This window comes from Larus michahellis, chromosome 1 (assembly GCF_964199755.1).
Source record: "Larus michahellis chromosome 1, bLarMic1.1, whole genome shotgun sequence".
Lineage (NCBI taxonomy): Eukaryota > Metazoa > Chordata > Aves > Charadriiformes > Laridae > Larus > Larus michahellis.
In genome coordinates this window covers 70,229,931-70,251,267 of record NC_133896.1, presented here as the reverse complement: position 1 = coordinate 70,251,267, position 21,337 = coordinate 70,229,931, and the positions used below count along the sequence as shown (strand labels likewise).

General features: G+C 40.1%; 1 protein-coding gene across 3 annotated transcripts in view; it reads left to right on the top strand.

The window, feature by feature from the left end:
• SLC15A5 (solute carrier family 15 member 5) overlaps positions 1-18,868 on the top strand; it is a 37,451-nt gene extending 18,583 nt beyond the window's left edge. For 2 of the 3 annotated variants that reach the window (XM_074572745.1, XM_074572746.1), the window contains 4 exons: positions 3,740-3,928; positions 8,261-8,392; positions 16,506-16,614; positions 18,434-18,868. In XM_074572745.1, the coding sequence (XP_074428846.1) occupies positions 3,740-3,928; positions 8,261-8,392; positions 16,506-16,614; positions 18,434-18,578 (575 nt within the window). In that variant the 3' untranslated portion in view covers positions 18,579-18,868. The remainder of the gene's footprint in view (positions 1-3,739; positions 3,929-8,260; positions 8,393-16,505; positions 16,615-18,433) is intronic. The other variant, XM_074572747.1, reaches the window with a different exon arrangement.
• The last annotated feature ends 2,469 nt before the right edge of the window (positions 18,869-21,337 follow it).

The following is a 21,337-nucleotide window of genomic DNA, read 5'->3' as shown; positions in this document are numbered from 1 at the left end:
TGCAGATCAGTGCTCATTTTGAAGAAATTCATAGCCTAGAAGTAATGATGGCTTTAGTAGGGGTTGGGCCGCCTCCTTTTTTTTTTTTTTTTTTTTTTTTTTTAAGACAACCCCCCCAAACCTCTAATGTACTAGGATACGGAGGAATCCTCTGCAACCCTCTTCTGATATCAGCTACATCTAGTACTACCAGAAAAGCAGCTTCCATTCTGCATTCACTTAAAACTATTCCCTTTCGTAGATACTATCATTAAACTTCCTCCAGTTTTTATCTTCCAGCCTGCATTACAAACCTCAGACAAAAATATTTATAAACGACTATTTTCTCAGTGTGCTACTATTAATTCAGTGCCCCATGGCAAGCAGCACAGTGAGTACTGACACATACAGAGGTATTAATCTGACTAAATTAGCCTAATTAAGAGTGTTATTAAGTTTTATACAAACCAGATGCATATAACGCAGCAGGTTGCAATTACCCTAGTTTTTAAAATAACATCTGCATTAAAACACAAAAAGCACATTCAGATAATAATTTTCCTTAAAACCATGGAAATTTCAAGTTAGTATTAATGTTCTATCCTGTTATGTTGAACAGCAGTAGAATATATGCAGTGGTTTATTCTTAATAGCTTCATTTATTAAAATAGCCTCCTGTTAGGGGTGATAAATTACCTGAGGCATAAAAATACCTGTGAGTACAGGCGATGGCTTTAGATATCCAAGTATATGACTGCACCTGCAAATATGGTAGACCTCTAAGTGCCAATATGTTTGCCAACAGTTAATTAGGTTCCAAATTATTTTCAGGAACAAAATTGAAAGCATAAATAGACTGTTGGTGTTAAGCCAGCCTATAACGATATTTTAATTCAAGTCTTGTAAGAGGAAGAAATTTAAATAGTTTTCTGGAAATTTTCAGTACCTTAAGAATAACAGTTCGACGAAGAATAACAGGACGAACTGTATAGACAATGTTGAACTGAAATGCCTGATTGCTCTGTAATAAGGGTCTACGTGAAAATTGGAAGCTATAGTTGTTGGTTTATTTTTAAATGAAGTATGATTAAAAACCATTAAAATCTTAAAGTTAATCTAGATTGTATCCCAAATATATTGAGTATCTGGACCTCTTTATGAAAAATATGAGCATTTGGTAAATTTAGAGGTTTTCCAGTTCCATAATTGTTTTGGTTTGTGGTTTTGTTTGGTTGGGTGTTTTTAATATATTTTATGCTACTTGATTTAGTCAATAGTATAGAAGATTCAGCAGAGAACTGAAAGGGTGTGTCTGTTGGGTAGTTGTCCGTCAGCTACAGGCAAGAGGCGGTAGCTGAAGTATCTGAGCCATAGAAGTTCTTGCTCTAATATTCTTGATGCCTGATTATACTGTAATGTCTTAAACCTGGGATTTTGTCTGTCTTAGAGTGATGTGGGGAATAGCTCTCCGTATAGTATACAAAAGCAAGCCTCCAGACCAATGTCTATTTCAAGTGATTTAGGAGCTGATGATATTTTCTCCCTAAAAGATGCTCTGGTTTGGACCAGTATTAACTTCAGGAAAGCTTTTTGAACTGTTTTACCTGGGATATGAGATCAGGTAATCACAAAGCTCTAATACAACCTTATTCCCTAGATAATATAAACAACCCTGTCCTAGAATCAGCCCCAAGCAGTCCTAAAACAGCCTGCTGTCCTGTAAAATCAAAGCCTCAGATGGTCACTTCAAACTGGTCATTTTAAAGAGGACCAAAGGGAGAAGACGTAAGAGGAAAACCAGGTCTCCAAGGCTCTCAGTTTCTTTTTCTCCCACATAATGTCTTAAAAGAAATATTGCAATTGCTGGGCATTCAGAGATTACTTTTTCTGAAATGTTTTGGCCTTTAGTAAGGAAAATGCTTAAAATATAGCGCTGTGTAGTAATATTGAACTGCTTGAGGTTTCTTTAGTAGTTACATAATTTTTCACTAGGAGAACTCTTGCTTTGGTAGATTACAAGAAGCTCCTTGAGGGCTTTATACCTGGCCTTGATAAGGTGCATTGGCTAGAAAATACTGTTGAATTCCTTCCCATCATCAATTTTCAAGCAATAATTCATTGATGTTCTTATTAAGCACTAGAAGGGCCTTAACATCAAAACAGCTTCCAGGCCTCAGCTTAAGCAGGGGGAGGGTATTTAAAGTCATGAAAATGCAGGAAAACTGCTGGTGGAAGGGTGTGAGAGATGCTGCTGAGAGAAGAAACACAGATGCATGCAAAAACATAACACAGCTAAAGCTACTTAGCTTTATGACTTCTGCCTCTTCTGCCCTGATATCCAAAGAGACAAACTTTATAAATGTTATAAATATAATATGAAACAAAAGCCTTTGACTGTTGACATCAAATCCAATAAGTGAGGCAAGGTTTTGTAAGACAAGTGGAAAAACATAGTCCAGGCATTTGAGCCAAAGCTGTCAAAAGAAACCCGATTCTCACACCTGTACTTACATTATAGCTTAGAAATGCTGAGGAATCACAAACTTAGTCAAAATCAATGGGAGCTCAAAACAGCAGAAGTATAAATGTTTCAAGTTCAGGAGACTTACTTGAAAACTTTGCATTCTTTGTGTTTTTCTGTTCCGAGAGGCTACAACCATTTCATACTGTCAGCATCAAGAAATATAAAATAATACATTTAAATATTTTACTCCATGCAATGTATGGTGATGTCTGTGGTATTTATAATACATCTGAGTTTATTAGAAGCCTCATGAGGCTAAACATATAGGTTTTTTCCTGCCCTGTGAGCTCGTACAGTATTTGTACTTCTGCCTCACCGCTGAGGCAGGTGGTAAGACTCCACACATTGCATGTGCGGTTATATATATATAAATATATATATATAAAAAAATTGTATTATAGATCCAGTGTAGTATGAATCATGCAGTGATACTTCTTCCGGACAACTGAAGAAGGCAGGAGGCAACTGTGGTCCGATGGCTTATTGTGTAAGCACTTAAAAAGCAGAAGACTATCTCTTACAGTAATGCAGCTCCTCTCATCCTAAAATGTTAAACAGTCTAGCAAATGAACTATCCAACAAAATTTCAAAAGTAGTTTAAGAAAACTCTAAAGTGGAGGGAAGGGGGAAAATGTGGGAATGCTTGGTCTCCTGAGGTGGGATCTGCAGTGGTGATCTTTCTCTCCCACGTGTCGTGGCCTGTACCCTTACTGTTTTACTGTTATACGGTACTTCAACTGGCTGCACTACTTCTTTTTGTATAGAAAACAAATGGGTGAAGCATACAGCGTATGTGTGTATTTCAGAATCATATTGCTACTTGATTAGGAGAATTTTCCCCCTGATTGGTAGTCTTATTCCCACCCAGTCTCTTGTGATACCTGGAAGGGCTGCTGCCTTTTCTTTCTCTCTTCCGTTCTTACCTCTGCCAATGTTCAAAAAAAAGTTTCTTCTTTGTGACTTTGCTCTTCAGAAAAGATTTTCCTCTCTCCTTTATTCTAAAATTTAATTAATCCCTAAATCGTTTCTGTGCTGAGCTGGTGTCCCTCTGCCATATATTTAGAGCTAGGCTTGTGGTGCAGCAAGTACTTTTTGCCCGTGTTTGTGTCGAGAGGATGTATTGTGGGGAGGAGGGAGGGAAAGCTTCTTTTGCATCTCCTGGGACTCTGCTTCATCTAAATACACGATAATGCTGTAACTACAGCTTGGTGAATACTCTCTGTGCTCTTTACCCAGTTGTAGGTCAGTTATCTGCTGCGCTTTCCGTGATGGTTGCTGGCTTCTCTGAAATACACCGAAAGCATTTCCCTCAGGTGGAGCAGACTCTTTCCGAGGAGGTTCTCCTGGTCTCCTCTATGCCTTGCTTCCACTTAGCCCCTCAGTACATCCTACTTGGAGTGGCTGAAGCCTTGGTAACTCCCTCCTGTAAGTAAAATCTAATAGGAGAAAGTGAGAGTGTCCTGATTCACGGAGAATGATATCAGCTTCCTAAAAATAATTACCGTCATCTGATATTTTATCCCTGGCTCTCTTCCATGGGCTTAATGAGCAGATCTGTGCTTTACCTGCATCAGAGTAGCATAATTTGTCTTGCTGGCTGTAACTCAGAGTGAGCGTTGTTCCAGATTAACTGGAAGGTGACACAGCCCACGGGTCCCTGGGGTGCGTAATCCACTTTTCGGTGGGGGGATGATGAGAGCGGTGGGACTCTGGGCTGGGATGCGTGACTGGTCTTGAAGTTGAACCTGCTCCAGGCGGGGGCTGGACGGGATGAGCTCCTGAGGTCCCTTCTGACCTGAACTCTTCGGTGGTGATTTTCTTGAGATGGAACAAATAAGCACATGGCAGATGAGCAGTGGTTATGGTCTACGAGCTCTTTTTAGGCCACAGTTAAAGAAAGGGGAAGCAATTTATCTTACCCTTTTTCATTTGTGGGTCCAGCTAATAGAATTATTACGAGCTTTTCACTGATACAGAGCATATGTAGGCGAGTAACACCATTCAACTGACAGGCTAACCTGTAGAATATTGTAGGCAGATGCAATATTTTTGTTTGTGCTCCAATCGGGAGTCATGCGAACATGCCTGCACAGAGCATCATGCCTTAGCTTGTGGCATGGAGCCAGAGATAAACACTCCTGTTTTGCAGAGCACAGGCAGAGCTTCGCTCACGCCTGCCACCCATAAATTATGTAGACGCGCCCTTGATTGTGAGTCTGAACCCTCCCTCCCTTCCATAACTCACCTTTCCACAACTACACTGACATTCCCGAGGCTTATTTTCTTCTGAGGAGCATGCAGAGTGCTTACCAGTGTTTCACCTTGCAGTGCTTAAAAAAAACTGTTAGTTTTACAAAAATAATCTAGTCAACATTCACATAGAGACACAGGTAAAGTAATTGACTAGCTGATCTCTGCAGGCATTTAATTCTACAGGTTGAGTGTCTGTTGTTCCAGTACAACCCCAGAAATGTTCAGATTTTTATTTAACAGCAGGAAATAACTTCAGTATCTCAGCTTCACTCTTACTCTCTAAGACTACTGAAAGCTGTGGGTCACGGTCTGTCACTAAAAAGGTAATTTTCCCTAGTTTTAAATACTTAGCACTTTCATAATGCCTCTTCATCCGATAGCTCTCAAGTACTTAACTGAAACGGGTTTCTAGGCAGGTAACGTGGTTTCTAGGTTACAGGCTAAGTGTAACTGAAAACAGTGACCTTCTCTGTTTAGCTTAACAAAAAAAGAAGGTTAGGAGGTGGCTTGCTTACAGTCTTCTGATGCAGAAGCATGAGAAGAATATTGCTGGTAGAATAAGGCTTATTAATCTAGCACGCTGGGACACAACAGAAGTTCAGTGACTTGGAAGATGACATTAGCCTTTAGAAAAGAAATAAAGCTCCATGTTGGGGTGTTTTTCTTTTTTTTTTTTTTTTTTTTTGTTTTCGGTCTTTTTAAAGGATTGTGATTAGAATGTCTTAGGAATAAAAGTTGTCTTCCCTATTTAAATAAAGATTAAGCATCCTGCTAAGAGCTGCAGTTACAGGTGCTATTCAAGAAGCCAGGTAAATGGGACTAAGTCTGAATTTGAGATTTGCATTTGGAAAACTAAAGGTGGGTACCTAAAATAGTAGGTTACTGCTGTAGTTGATGGGGATGCAGGCCTCCGTTCACTTGCCCACTCATAGGTGTCTGGCACCATTTGTCATGGAGCATCTAGACTCTGCAGGCAGGGCGAGCAGGCTCTTTACGGTATCTGTGTGGCTTCCAGCTGCTGCTGGAGAAGAACATGGTTGTCCTGTCGGTCTTGCACCTTACGGGACAGCCCCGTGTAGATGGCTAAGGTGCACTGGAGCATTTCAGGCAGCACTGGGTGTCTGTATTCAGGCTGCTGAACTGAGCTCTGGGTTTCTACTTGAATTTGAACCGAATTGCTGTTCAGGAACCATTCAGTGTATCTCCCTGAATGGTAATGACAGCCTAGACATTTAAATAGTTGTTTCACCTTTCCTGACATTTTACTGCCTTTGTTATGCAGAAGGTCAAATTCAATTATCATAATAATTTACTTGACCTGAAAGTACATGATCCAAGTTGAAGACAGAAATGTTCACACTTGTAATCAGAGGGAAGAGAGGAGATATCTCATTTCTGAAGTGCTTGGTTAGAGGAGCTAGATTTGGCATATTGAACTCTTTATCTGCGTTTGAGCCCTGATACTTACAATTGTGTTTATACAATATATTTCATTATCTTGTTGATAGGAGTTTTGTGTAATCATCTGCTTCAGGTGGCATGAGCGACTCTTAGAATAATATCAGCATTTAATGTTTGCCTAGCTCCAAGGCAGTCCTTTAAAAATAAAATAAAACAATGATAAAATAATTGCTCTCCTCCACAGTGTTAGAATGTGAGATCTCAGAAGCCTCTGACAGTTTGAATTTTGTAACCCTAGCTTGGTTTAAACTAGGAGATTAATCTTTTAAAGCCCAATGACTTGAAAGAAAAAAAAAATAAAAAATTCCTCCAAAACCCAAAGAAACCCCCCAAAAATACCAGTAAAAAACCAAAACAACAACAACAGCAAAAAAACCAACAAAACCCAAAACAGCTCTGTCCTGTGGGACAATATTAGGTGATATTTTCCCCCACAGTGCATGAAATTGCTGAGGAAGGGAAGCCAGCCTGCTGGCCAGGAGCAGCTGTGTTATGCTGCCAGTGTCCAGGCCGCCTGGTGCACTGTCACCGCTTTGTCCTACAAAGGGTTAGCAGATCTGCAGAGTTTGCTGAAGTGCCGCAAGAATATCATCTGCCCATCAGCATGTCTCAAAGCACTTAGAAATGGGAAGCCTGGTAGCAAACAGCTCTGTTAGTTAAAGGATATATTTGGGATCACTTCACCCACCGATGAAATGCAGTCGTCTCCAGGGTGAAATGCAGCAGCTGTTTAATAGTTCACAGCAGCATCGTGGGAGATGCAAGGAATGGAGTATGCAACTGAAACAGCAGGGGTAATTTAGGTAAGTAGGACGCAATTACCCAAGCTGAATTTGGCCAAGATGCATGTTTTTGCACCCCTGCTTTTAGAAGGGAGGAATAACCAAAAACTTTTTAGACTCTTAGTGATTCAAATTAGCTAGGACACTGGCTGTACGATGTTTCAGACTGTACTGTTGCATCTACAGATGGTGTCCCGGGCTCACCTGCTTTCTCTTGCCCTCAGGCTTCTGGTTCCTATTGTGAATGAGGGGAAAAAAACTCTGCCCATGGTATTTTTTTCGTTTCCTTAATATGTTTCCAAAGCTCTCATTTGGATATCCAAATTAAAAAGGGTGGAAGATGGTGATTGCAAAGTTTCATTTGTATTCAGAGATGCTTCAGGCAACTCAGCATCCAAATAGGATCCTCTGCTGACAAGTTTCTCAAGCTGGAGGTCATTCAAACTCAGCTAATAAAGCAGGCTGGGAGACACTGGGTCTTGGAGAACGAGTGTGGATGAGGGCTCAAGGTGTGAAATTAGGAAATGAGGTTTTGATAACCAGGTAAAGGTACTCAAAAGGAACAGCTATTATAAAGACTTACTGTTACTGTAACCTAGTTTAGCCAAATTACAACTGGTGGGGTTATTTGTAGTCATCTAAGCTACAATGGCATGCTGTAGGTCCCCCTCGCCACCGCAGCTGTTGCTTCTTCTGGCAAGAAAGTGAAGAACAATGTCTCTAAAATTAGCCAGTGACTCTGGGGGTTGCTCTGTGGGGAAGAGGAGCATTGTCCATCTTAAAGTTAAAGCAAGGTAACTGTCCAAGTCGAAGGTAGAGCTCTGGATTTTGGAAGTATTTGCTAGTGGCCATGCTGCATTGGCTCTGGCATAGCAGGTCCTGCTGTCCTACAGTTAAATATCACATCTGCTGTCTTCACGCTTGCTGACTGTGGTGGTGTTTCTCTTGTCTCGCTATGCCTGAGGCTTTAAAAGGTGAAAGCAACAGTCTGGGTGAAAGATCTTTATGTACCTGTGGAATATTGATAGTTGTATGTGGAATGGTTTCTTACGGAGATTCATTGAAACAATTTAAACGGTGCATACCCTATTAACAAAGGATTAACGTGTGTGATTGCCCTTCTGCAGCAATATTCTCTGTGTAAAATATGGAGTGTCCCTATTACAGACACTTCGGAATTTTTTTTTCTGTCTTCTACCATCATTTACTTTTTTGTTTGTTTTTTTTTTTAACCTGTAACTGTATCTGCTTCCTTTCTAAGGTTCCTTACTATCATTCTGGCTTGTGCCAGAAAGAATGAGAGGGATTTCCATGCATTTTTTAACTCTCTTTAATGGAGCTGGCTGCTTTATGGGAGCTTTCTTTGTTCAGACAGCCCACGCAGGCACTCAAGGTAAGAATATGCTCATGACTGGTATTCCTGAGCAGTTTTCTAATACTATTGATTTGGAGAATTAGGCAGCAGAATTAAAGGGGATGCCAAAGTTTTATTGATTTGCTCTCACAATTAAGATGGAATTAAGATAGGAAATAGCCTTCCAGCTGTATTCATCCAATTTTAATGAGTCATCCTAGTTTTGATAGGTGGAGTAATTAGAGGACGGCATCTTGCAGGAAGCCCTCACCTCCAATTTCTATACTTCTGTTCTGGAAGACAAGAAAATAAATTGTCTAGGAAGTACCTTTTTATGTTCATAAAGAAGTACATTCATGTTAGCCATGCTTAGGTGGAAGGCTCTGGCCACAAGAGCAAGATTAGTACTTCAAAGAATGAAGAGCATACCTTTCTTTCTGTTCCACGGTGTCGTAGGGGAAAGGAGCTTGGGTTAAATCTTTCAAAGCTGTCTAGGAAATTTTTTCCCCAAGACCCATCCCCTCCCTCTTGCCTTCTTTACGCCTCTCCCTTTGCCCAGCTACTGGAAGAACCAGATTCTGTGGCAATACGGTCTCACTCTGGTTTTACCCTTTTGCAGATGAATACTGCAATTCCCAGAGAACTTACCGTTTCAAAAGGAATTATTTCAGTTTCAGCCTATTGAGGAGTATTTAGTGTAAGTCCTGAAGTGGAGATTTTTCTGGGTTGCTGACTTTCAGGATAGGCCAAGAGTTTCATAAAGTCTTTTCCTTTGCTGATGAATCTTTGTTCAATACAGAAAAGACTTGTTTCATAAGTAAATTTATAAAGCACTTGAGTTCTTGAACCAAAGGATGGGGATGCCTTTGTTCGCATATCTGAAATTGTTCCACTTGCTGAAGCAGTACTTCTAAAGATGCTTTCCATTGATAAGCTTCGTTGTTACTGCATTACAGGGAACTGATCTCTTATAGAGCGCAACTGCTGGCCCTAATGCATGATATCATTGCAGTTACCACGGATGAAGAATTTTGTAACTGCTGCTGGTTAGGTTTTGGGTTCTTTTCTTTCCCACATAAAGAATCATGTAACTTAAAAACAAGGGAAAGTGGGTTTTCTTGAAAGTATGACAAGAAATTTTAATGCCTACTTGCAAGATCTGAACAAACAAATGGGTCTTTGATGCGCAGTGCTGTTTTTAAGTTAACAATTCAATTAAAATTTTATTACAAGGTATAAAAGCATCACCTAGAGGTGGGTAAAAACCAGGAATCCTTACCCAAATGAATCAGGTAAACAACTATTAAGTAATGAGGCATCCAGGGTGGAGAGCAGAGCTCCCTAAATTTCCCCCAATGGAACAGATTTTTTTCATTCAGTAATATGGGTTCAACGAAAATTAACACTTCAAGAAAGACTGTGTTGCTGACTATTTTTCTTCCCCTCCCCCCAAAAGTATGGAAATTATTAATTTTGATAAGGTTGAAAAATTTTGTTTTAGTAGAATTGACATATTTTACTGCACTTTGACTTTGGGTATAATTAAATATTTATAAAATAATTAAGCATAATGTCAACATCAAAACATTTTGACTATGTTGTGCCACTGTATATGTAATTTATTCCTTTGTAGAATATTTTTATACAAAGCAATAGAGGAAATAAATTTTTGCATTTCGTTTGCAATTCAGGAGATTTTTTTTTGTCTAATTTTATATCAAGGTGATTTATTTCAATTTTTTTTTTCTGTAAGTCTGTACGAAAACATTTAATTGATTCAAAAAAGGAAATGTTAATTTCTTGCCAGAAAGGCTCTTTTATTAGAGCCTTTAAATTCTTATCCTGGCTGGACCAAAAATTGGAACTCTCCAAACTCTCCGCAGACTGCAGCTGTCACATTCCAACCCTTTTTGTTCAAGATTTTTGAACACTTATGAAGTTGTATGGCAAAGTTCTCTACTTAGCTTTGCAGAGAAAAAAAATAAAAAAATACGGTGTAACATGCCTTTACTTACGTTGTCAGACCTGCTTTTCCCTTAGATGGAATTGACCACACCGTTGTCCTGAGCGAAAGTCACTCTTACAATTTCCACAGGATTCAGCAACAGTCTGTATTCAGATTAAGGTGCTGTAATGGGATAAGCCCCTAAATAGAGGATGTCTTCTGCAAAACTTGAAAAGCTTTAAAGAAAATACAGTGAAAAACATTTAGCGTTTCCTCAGTTCCTCTAGCTAGCTTTGTTAGATACTAACAAGGAAAGTAGTATCTAAATAACATATTATTGGGCTCTCACATCTTATTTCTAAAAATAATTGGAATCTTACTGGGTATCTCTTTCCCAGTGTTTCCCGCTTGAATGAGATTAATTATTCTAAGTTGTCACAATTCGTGTAACTCACAGCTTGTAAATAATGGAGATATTCCTGTATCTTAATTTGTGTTATAACACTTCAGACTGAAAACTTAGAATATTCCTCTACTCATCCCAGCTAGGCTTTTGTCCTGCTGACTCATAAATCAAAGTTGGCTTGGGATCAGATTTCTGGAGCTGGGTGTAGACTGTAGCAAAGCCAAAGAGGCATTTAGGCTTGGTTTTATTTTTTTTTCCTAGTTTGATAGGAAAAGTTATATATAAAATTCTCTTATTCCACCTGTAGTTTTTCCAAACTCTTCCATTGTGCTTCTTACGGTGTTCTTTGGTGGTTGTGATGAAACGCGTAAGATCAGCAAAATAATAATTTTTAAATGTATAAAACCTAATGGTTACCGGTTAGCTATTGAACCTTCTAAAGTTGACAGCGCTTCAGAGAATAAAATTGTGACCCCCGTTAAGTCAAATGACACAAATTAAGCTTTCATTACTCGCCCTTGTTATTTTTTTCAGCTCTGTTTAAAGAGCTTGTAAAACATTCGGTATCTGGGCAATTTATGGAACTGGGGGTAACGAAAACCAACTGGAACATTTTTTCCCTAAAAAGCTAAACTAATTTCCCTATATTGGAAGACCAAAATTCTTTCCCTTTTACTGAAAGGAGATGATGGTGTTTATGCAATTGTTTTGTAAGATTTAAGAAGGCTTAGTGTGCGCCTCTCGGGCTACGGGTGCTTTTGTCTTGTCCCATGATTCTTGTTTCACTAAAACCCGAGCCAAGACTATTTCTGGTTCTCCCATCTCTAAGCAATGAGACCATGTTTTCCATGAAGCAATTCAGGAGGCAGTGAAGTAGATCCTCCAGTGTGCATTTTGAAGTGATGAAGCACAGAGGGTGTTGACAAAATTTAAACACTTTCATATCCTCTTTCATGTCACTAGTTTAGAATTTTATTTGGGTTTTTATTGGCAAAGTTGATCAGATATCAGTCACAGTCAAAGCTGCATTAATCATTTTTAACGCATCTATGGAGGATGGTGTGAATATGATAAAATAAGACTTTTTTTAAAAATCTGACGAGTGCAAACAGATGACGGGTGACAGTGATATTTTCAGTACAAGCTGGGAAACTGCTTTCTTTTGGATCTCTTACCTCTCCTAACATTTTAACGGAAGAAGATGCAAGACAAAACCTGTCCTCCTATGTCAATCATTTCGGAATACATTTCTCTAAAAATATTAATATAAATACGTAAGAAAGAAAAGGGGAAAAAAAAAAAGGTCAGAGGAAGGAAACTGCCCCAGATACAGTTTTCCTATTTGTATTTAGAGAACTGGGGGTTTTTTGTGGGTTTGGGTGTTGTGTTTTTTTTTTTTTTTCCAGTTTGGAGCCTTGTGTGATTCTAAATACCAAAGATGATAAAGCTAAAGGATATTTCTTGCAGTCCAGATGGTGGTGTCCACTGGTGCCTACTTAGCTAATAAGGATTAGAGGCAGACTGAGACTTTAATTTGGGTATGATTAAACATTACATAGATGCCCACTAACTTGATGAAATGATGGAAGGTGATAAAATCCGTTTTTAAGATATGAATTACACTTTTCTATAATCAAACTCTGAGTTGCAGGATAGCTGTAAAAATGTGGGAATCATACAGAATAGACTAACTTCTGGCTTGCGACTGTTTTGCTTTGTCTTCTGTGTTTTCCCAATACTAAAATATGATGGTGTTATTCACTAAACAAACTGAATGCCTGCCTTTGCAACTTTGGGCTTTGTTGTGAATCCCTTGAGAGCTCCAAGGGTGCCGTCATAGTAGCGATACCTTGTGTACGCTTGTATATGTCAAAGACTGGCTCACAGCCCTTTCCACATCTTTTTTGATAGCTAGTATTGCCAGCAGTTTGTTGTTGTCAGTTATCCACCAGAAGCAGGCCAGGAAAGCATTTCTGTTTGTGTCTTAATCCCTGCTTCACTTACTTGTCTGGCTGTGTTGGTGGGGTCAGGTGTTTTCTCTTGGTGTTGTATAATATTCCTCTGTCTTGTACTACCTGAGCATTTTTTGATGCAAAATCGATAGGCCTGCAAAATGCCAGTGAAAGATTACCAGGCACTCTGTTTTAACAATGTATGGTATAGCAGGCTTGAGGAACTGACTCTGCCTAGGCTTAATCTTCTAATTTGTTCTAAATTTACCATGAAATGCATAACCGATTCACCTCTAACCAATAAGAAAAGGCTCTTTAAAATATACACAGCTAAAGGAAACTTCTGATTCTCTGTGGTGATTCATGCTACAAAGTATTTCCATTGTTGGAATAAAAATGGCAATCAGGAGCTTGTTGTAGAAAGTTAATTCCCAGTGAGTAATTATCTATGTGACAAACCAACCTTGTAATTGGCACTTCTGTTGGCAATCTCCATAGAAAAGTAAAGGATTGACAGAACCCAAAGGCAGCGTCTTTTGGGGGAAAGTGAATTGTTAGCATATTGCATGCTGATTCAAGGATGAGAAAGTGCTGGACTCTTCAAACACAATAGTGCTCAGGGCGTCTTACTCCAGCAAAACCAAACTGGCCCAGTAAGTTCCTGACGTTCATGGTTGAGAGTAAAATTCCTGAAAGTATCAACCCCAAACCCAGTCAGTGTAGGGTGCTGGAGTCTGCAGGCAGCTTCTGGAAGGTGTTAGCGGCGTAAGGGGTGAAAGCATCTAAAGGGAGTTTTGCTGCCTGAAACACATGGTTGATGTTTTAACACCTACGGCTGTTCTCCCAAGGCTTCCTGCCAGTAGTGCAGTTGTGTAAGTAGAAGTAAATGTAGTCCAGATTTATCCCCTCTTCCATGGAAAACTAACTTCCACCTAAAAAGGAAAAAGAAGAAATTTTTTTTTTGGCTGAAAATAGGAGATGGTTACATTAATCTTTGCTGTATCCACTGATGAAAATGCATATTGACAGTAGGATAACAGTCTGGATATCTCTAGGACAGCTGCCACCCCTGTCTCTCCGTAGAGAAAGGCACCCCTGAGAAACCTTATTGCGCTTCACTGAAAGGAAAAGAAAGCCTTGCTCCTTCCTCCTGCTTTGCATAGCGCAGTAAACGAGAGAGAGAGAGAACGTGTGCGCTATGGGAGATGGAGTCTTACTGTACCCAATCTAATTTTGGCCCTGCCTATGCTGTTACTCACTTATAATACAGGATTTTCTGAAGGTTTGGGTCATTGTCCTGGCCTTGCTGTTTAAACACTGGCAATTACTAAAAGAAGTAGAGAGGAGAAAGAGCGATGATCTTTGATCCAGGCCATGGAGGAGACCAGCGGTGAAGTGGGGGCAGAACCCGAATCTGGGTTCTGGGCAACCCTACTTGCCGGGCTGCCCTCCCACGCTGATAAAACCAACCATTCCCACTTTCAGTGCTTCACTATGGTGCCTCTGCTAGTCTTAAGACAGTTTCAAAGGTCCATTTTACTCTGTTTTCTTAGAAGCTGCTAAATTCTTCTTTTTAATTTTTTTTTTTAAATCGCTCAGTGCTATTTTTAAGTACATATTTTTCCGTTCAGGTTCCATTGTAAATGCCGTTCCATTAGGAAGCTCCCGCTGCTCATATAGTTAGCCTTGCCGATGTAAATAACCTCGCAGACAGTGTGAACTCTGCTTTGACAAGCTGTAGCGCCGAGCCCCACGCGCGCTTTCTCTTCCATCAGAGACGCGCGCTCTCGCCGTGACTTCTACTGGCCACTGGGGGATGCGAAATGAAAAACTACCTGATTGTGAATTATGACGGTAAAAGTTTATAAGCTCCTAAAATGAAGCTATAGCACCTAGGAGCTCAGTCAACTGACAATGTTAAATGATACGTTTTAAAGCTCGCTCCGAGCTAATGCTACAAAAGGAACGGCGTGCGCAGGGGTGAGGTGGTGCTGCTCTGTGACAGGCAGGAAGGTAACATGGCACGGAGCGAACTGCGGAGGAGTTAGGGGAAAACGGCTGCACTTGATGGCAGCTTGTTCTCTGTTAGTCCCAGGAGAGCTAAAGGTAGCTGCTTTGGGAAGAAACATGTTTACAACTCTTAAGATGCGGAGGAAAGGGAAAAATGTAAATATATGGGGAGGCGGGGTGTGTGTGTGTGTAATCCTTTGGCTGCCAGTTCTCCTAGGCTGTGGGACTGCTTTTTCCTCTCTAATGAGAAAATTTTGAGAAGCTAAGTATAGCATTGGATGGCGAAAGATGGCATTAGTGGCCAAAAGATCGGTTAAGGCTGTCAGGTTTGTAGAGCGCAGCTACGGCAGAGGTGGCTGTGTTTCCTCCTCTCCCTTGTAGCTAGTTCAAGTGGTGAATAGTTTCTCCATTTAGATCAGTAGGATTTCATAGCAGACTTTGAAGGAGCAAAGTCAGGCAACTTTGGGCACATTGATGCCGGTGTTTTAGCTCAGATCAGGAGTGTGCTTTTGATCTGAATGTCCTGATCCCCTCTGCTTATTTGTGTGTTGTTTTGCATCACAGAGTGTTCTTGGAGCACAAAAAAACCTGCATTCCTCTTGTATGGAACTAAACAAAAAAAAAAAAGCTCGTGCCTGATGTGTTCCAGATGTTGGTGGGAACTGGTCTGATGTGAAGCCCCTGCCCTGAGCTCTTTAGAGTGTGGACATCATGTTCTCAGCACCAGCTGTTTCATGCTCTGTGTTTGCTGCTATTGCACTTCACTACTTGCCAATGAAGACAGTCTCTCTCTCTTCTTCAAAGGCATTAAACATCCTGTATTCCCAAATAATGTAAAAGGTTGTTACAGCACTGTAGAACTCTCTCTGATATTCTCTATCTACTACAATTTCTTTTTCACCTTGATTTTATGCTTTTGCTGTAGTTGATTCTGGGACTCCAGGTACTGACTGTCTTCAAATGCAGACTGACTGGGGCTGGCTTTCTTTTTAAGCATCTTGATTTCCATAGTTATTTACCACCTGTGCTCGTTTGCAGACTGGTTGCAATGGACAACATCGAAAGCGATGTGGTTGCAAACTACAGCACGCAAGATTGCAGGCAGGGAAGACTCTGGGTGTGTGTAGGTGTCACCATCCTCGCTGAATGGAATTTAAGTTGCCAAAATGTCACAGACACTATGGCCAAAGGCCTTAGTAGAGAAAGGTCTCATTCATGCAAATACATGCCGTGTGCACGACAAGGACACGTCGCAGACTCATGGCTAAAGGCAGCTATAAAGAAACATAAAGTGAAATGTCAGGTAGCATCTCAGTAATGGAGCACCATTCAAGGCACTGAACAAATGCTTTTTATGCTTTTCTTATAGGTTTGGGGGGTTTTTATCTGAAGAAGGGCCTTTTAAAAGCATGAGAGATGTGAATGAGGATTTCTACAGACCACCTTAATTCTAGCTCTTCCTAAAATTTTTGCGTTTGACATTCATTTAGCCATGTGCACAGGATAATATAGAAGGGAAGATGGCCCAATCATTACTCTGCACAGCAGTAGCTGTGCAGAGTTAGGTTTTCCAGTACGCTTCAGATTTGTTAGGAAAGTTCTTTAGTTTCTCTAGATCTCTATTGCCTGCCTAGAAAGCAGGAGCAAAATACACCGTAGGCTCAAAAAAACCCATAGATGTTGTGAGAATGAAGTCTGTATAAACACCTATGGGGAGCGGGGGGAATTCAAAGCACCTGCTGTGATTGTGTCTTACAAAGCTATCTTTGTGTCTTTCATATGAGCCACGTCTCATCCTGCAAGGTAAACTAATTCTGCTTCAAATGTCTGCTTTGCCAGGCAACTGGTTTCCACACTTGCTGCATGAAGGTAAATTGGAGAGATTCTTCTTCTTCTTGGCTTCCTTAATGGTGGTGAACGCCCTGGGGTTCTGGACCATTGCACACAGGTACATGTGAGAAAATGAAAGCTTGATGTTTCATTTGTACAGGTAGAAATCCTTGAAAAACCTGTAAACTAGTGTGTAATAAAGAATTGGTAGTGATAGATCATATGTTGTCGTCGTCCAGGATTCAGACTTTAGCATTTTTCATCTGCCTTGAGCAGAGAGATTTCACAATAAAAAATTAAGTGGTAAAGTAAAAAACAAACAAATAAACAAAACGAACCCTGATGTAATTAGCCTTGAATGTTTAAGGGGTCTTATTAATATGAAAATGCCTTGAAGAAAGAACACTATCCTAGTCTTTAGAGAAAGACATTAGCTATGTTGGTATGGAGTTTAGATCACAACACCAAGATATCTTGTTCATGGAACTGACCTCCACTGCACTTGGCTTTGTACCAATATATAAAAAACATTACTCAATGAGCTTACATCTTTAATATAGGATACTAATGCTGTATGTAGTGGTTTCAACAGAATAACCCTGAAATATTTTCTGATACTCTACTGGGCAGTGAGATAAAAGCAACTTTCTGCTGGAGACAATGGAAGCGATTTTATGCCACCTATAGAGCGGCCTAGGTTTAATGCCTGTATATTGTCTGTAAAATGCAAGGAACTCACAACTGCAGTCCCCTTTTACCTGCAGGGTGGTTTAAAAGTTGGCCTGCCTCCTGCATTCTGGAACACTTAATCGCAGTTAACTTTCTGTTGGCAGTGTGTTAAGTAATACTCGTAGTCAAGAACAGGGAGGAAAGCAACCTCTGTCACCACAAGTGGGAAGGGTCACATGCAAGTGGCATTCTCTCTTAGGCATTGGGCTGCAGTTCCATGGAAATCCTTCGTAAGCCTTGCTGAAGCACTGATTCAATAATGACTATAATAGAAAACTTCCAAGAGCAGTGTACTTCTAGAACTCTTGACAAAAACATTGCTCTTTCTATTACGTATAGCACTAACTTTGCAGCACCAAAGATTACCATAATGTCTCGTCAATTATTTCAATATAAGCTGAGACACAAGTGTCCATTTATTCCAGTGGCTGGTTCTCGATTCTCTTCTTTTAAATGTGACCTGAGTCATGATTAGAAATGTTTCTCCTGCGTGTACTTTGTCTTCTTTTTATAAAATGGGATTTTATTCTTCTGAGAAGTGAAATTTTCATTTCTGATATGTACTGCTGAAAATTAAAAGTTTTGGTTGTCAAAAAGTAGCCCTAAAATTGGGTTGAACTCGACAAATAATTTGTGGCAAAATTAACATATTTTTATGAGGAAATTTGCTGATGTCCAGTCTTCCAAAAAAAAAATATTTCAAATTGGTATCTTACTTCAGAATCAAGCTACCTCGTTTTTCAATAAGACAACCAAAACCCACATGAAATATGTTTTTTGAGGTCAAATGTAATTGTTTCATTTTGTGCTGAAGAAGAATTCTCCCAGAGGGGAGAAAAAAAGCGTGAGGACTGTTCAGATAAACACTGATTTAGGGGTGGGGGGAAATCAGGCTTTAAAGCTCTGAATTAGAAAAAGTATACTAACATTTCTCTGAGGAGAAAAGCGTGTTTCTTTTTAAAACTGGTTAAAATGCCACAGTGCAGCTATTATTAACACCTGCATCCTGGTTGGCACTGCTCATCCCGAAGTTCTGAAAGGTTCTAGGAAAGCACATATCACTAGCTTGGTTGTTTTTTGGTTGCTTAGTAGTCCAGGACTCAGAAGGCACTATAACTTGCAAAAATATTACCTAATAAACAATAGGTGAAGCTAATCCAAGAAAGGATGACTATTTTAGTATTTTCCATCCCTATTCTCCCTCCCAGATACAACGATCTGAATCAGGAATACACCAAAGAATTCGGAGAATGTCTTCCTGAAGGAAAACTTCTGAAGCATGAAAAAGCCATCACGCATTATGGTGGTGTCCTGGAACGTTCTCCCGTTTTATCTCCTATGGAGAAAACCTGATAAAACTCCACCCTTGTTTGACTAAATTTTGATTGTGTTACTAACCAGCTTTCTCATGACAAATTACCTAGGATACCTAAGTGGAACTACCAGTGTATTTATGAATTCTCTTAGTAATAATAATGTTATTTATAAGTTTACAAAATAGCAGTCGTCATAGGATTTGGCCTTGGAGGTTCCTGCACATTGAGGACAAAGAGTTCACTGCTTGACATGGTTGATGACGAAAGGCTTTTAATCTCTATAGGGAAATAGATAGGTATCCGCATGTATTAGTACTCAGTAATGGTTCAAAATTAATAAACACATGTATATATTTGTTTAGCAAATTACTTTGTGACAGTATCATTTACAAATGATTTTGGAGTCCGGTATTGGCTGGTTGATACTTGCAAAGGTGGGAGACTTGTGTGCCATTCTTGGCTCTGCTACTTATCTGCTACCCAGCCTTCAGCAAGCTGCTGCTTTACCTTAGTTTCCCTGTCAGTAAAACGGACGCAGCCGTACTAACCTTCTGTCATGGTTTTGGCTGGGATGCAGCTGACTTTCTTGCTGGCAGCTGGTATAGTGTTGTGTTTTCCATTTGGGCTGGGGAATACTGTTGATAGTGCACTAATGTTTTTGGTTGTTGCTAAGCAGTCAAGGCCTTTTCTGCTCCTCATACCACCCCGCCAGTGAGTAGGCTGGGAGTGCGCAAAATGTTGGGAGGAGACAGCTGAGCCCAACCGACCAGAGGGATATTCCATGCCATATGATGTCACATTCAGTATGTAAAGTTGGGGGAAGGAGAAGGAAGGAGGGGACGTTCGGAGTTATGGCGTTTGTCTTCCCAAGTAACTGTTATGCGAGATGGAGCCCTGCTTTCCTGGAGATGGCAGAAGACTTGCCTGCTGATGGGAAGCAGTGAATGAATTCCTTGTTTTGGTTTGCTTGCATGCACGGCTTTTGCTTTACCTATTCAACTGTCTTTATCTCAACCCGTGAGTTTTCTCACTTTTACTCTTCTGATTCTCTCCCCCATCCTGGCTGGGGGGAGTGAATGAGCGGCTGCGGGGTGCTTAGTTGCTGGCTGGGGTTAAACCATGACACCTTCTTTGCAAATTGCTTTGAGATCTACCAAAAATATTCTAGAACCTATATACCAGTAATAAGTCCATGAAGTATGTTATGAAACATTGACACTAAGGCATGTAGCCTTTTATTTGGCAGAAGCACTGTGAGATTTGTCATTCCTAAAGAAAGATAGACAGAAAATTGCTAGTAGGATAACTGGAGACTAGAATTTATTTACATCAAAATTACTAATTGTAGCCCAGTTGAAGGGTTTGAAGGGAATAACGAGAAGATTGGGGAAGGGTAGATGCTGTTGGGAATGGGGGGAAATTATTATTAAAATGCATTCCACTTTAAAAATCTAAACAATGTTAAATACTCCCCAAATTGGATGACTTGGGCATTGTAAGCAATGCTAATTTAGCACTTAACATTTTAATTTTTTTTAAAGCCACATTACTAAAAAGAATGAGGATAGAAGTGGGTTCTTTATGTGATAAGGAAAAATATTGAACACAAAAACAAAAGGAGCACTCTGATATCAAGGTGTTTGTATTGGAAGTGGTAGACAAGCCAGAATGCTTGCTAGATATGAGGAATGCTCTACTGCAGGAGAAACTATATTTGAGGAATATAATGCACTGAAATGACACGGTGGGTAATTTGTGAGCTGAAACTATGTAAAGGGTTGTTAAAGGAAATAATCTCTCCATTGTTAACCATTTTTAATGCTGTAGCTTTGGGTTTGACGTTGCAGAAGGGAGAGCGAAATGTAATAAAGACATCTAAGAAGCATGAAGGCAGGCAGGCAGGAGCAGTTAGTTTGATCTCACTAGTATTTAAGTTTTGTGATTTTTTTTTTTAATTAAAAGAGAATATTTAAAGTCATGAGATAAAAGGAAAATTGAATAAAATGCAACATATCAAAGGCAGATTTGCCAGATTACCTTAATGTTGGTGTGTAATGAGAATTCATTTTCTAAACAAAACATAGTAGAGATGATCTGCCTTGATTTCAGTAAAGCATTTGACATATGTCCCATGGGAAATAACTTATGAAGATCAGGGTCAGCAGAAGAGCTACGTGGTCGCTGGGGGACCTGTTAAAGCCCATATGGCAACAGATATTGTAGAAAGGGGAGGTACCCATCTGGAAGTGAGTTTTTTGTGGAACTTGTTTAATATCTTCCTTCGCGGTGAAAGAGAATGTGATTCTAGGATGCACTGGTGAAGATGGGAGAAGTATAACTTCATACAAGTTGACCTGAAATGGTCTTCCATGTCAAAGATGTGCTTTCTGACTGGTGTGGGACATCGTGCCTTGATGGCGGAGCTGAGTGCACAATTCCCTGTTTGCCACGTAAGAAGCGGTGTGGGGGGGAAAAAGGCTGCCTGCTTGCCTTGCCCTGGCTCTTGGCCTGCCAGCCAGAGACAGCCTCTTTTTCCTAAAGTGACTGCATAAGCCGGGCTGGTGCTGGGGCTATGAGAGGGAAAGGCAGCAAAAGGCTGAAGGACCTAGTCTCCAAGGGCACCGGAGAGTGAGAGGCAGGCTGATTTCCACATATTTTGAGTAAATCTGTCCATCCCACCTGACAGTTACTTGCTTGTAAGTTATTATTTTCTCAGTGGTATTCCTATTGCAATAAACCCAGCTTTAAGCCATGGAAGCTCCTAGTTTCTTTCCATGAAGAAAAGGTGAGAAATTC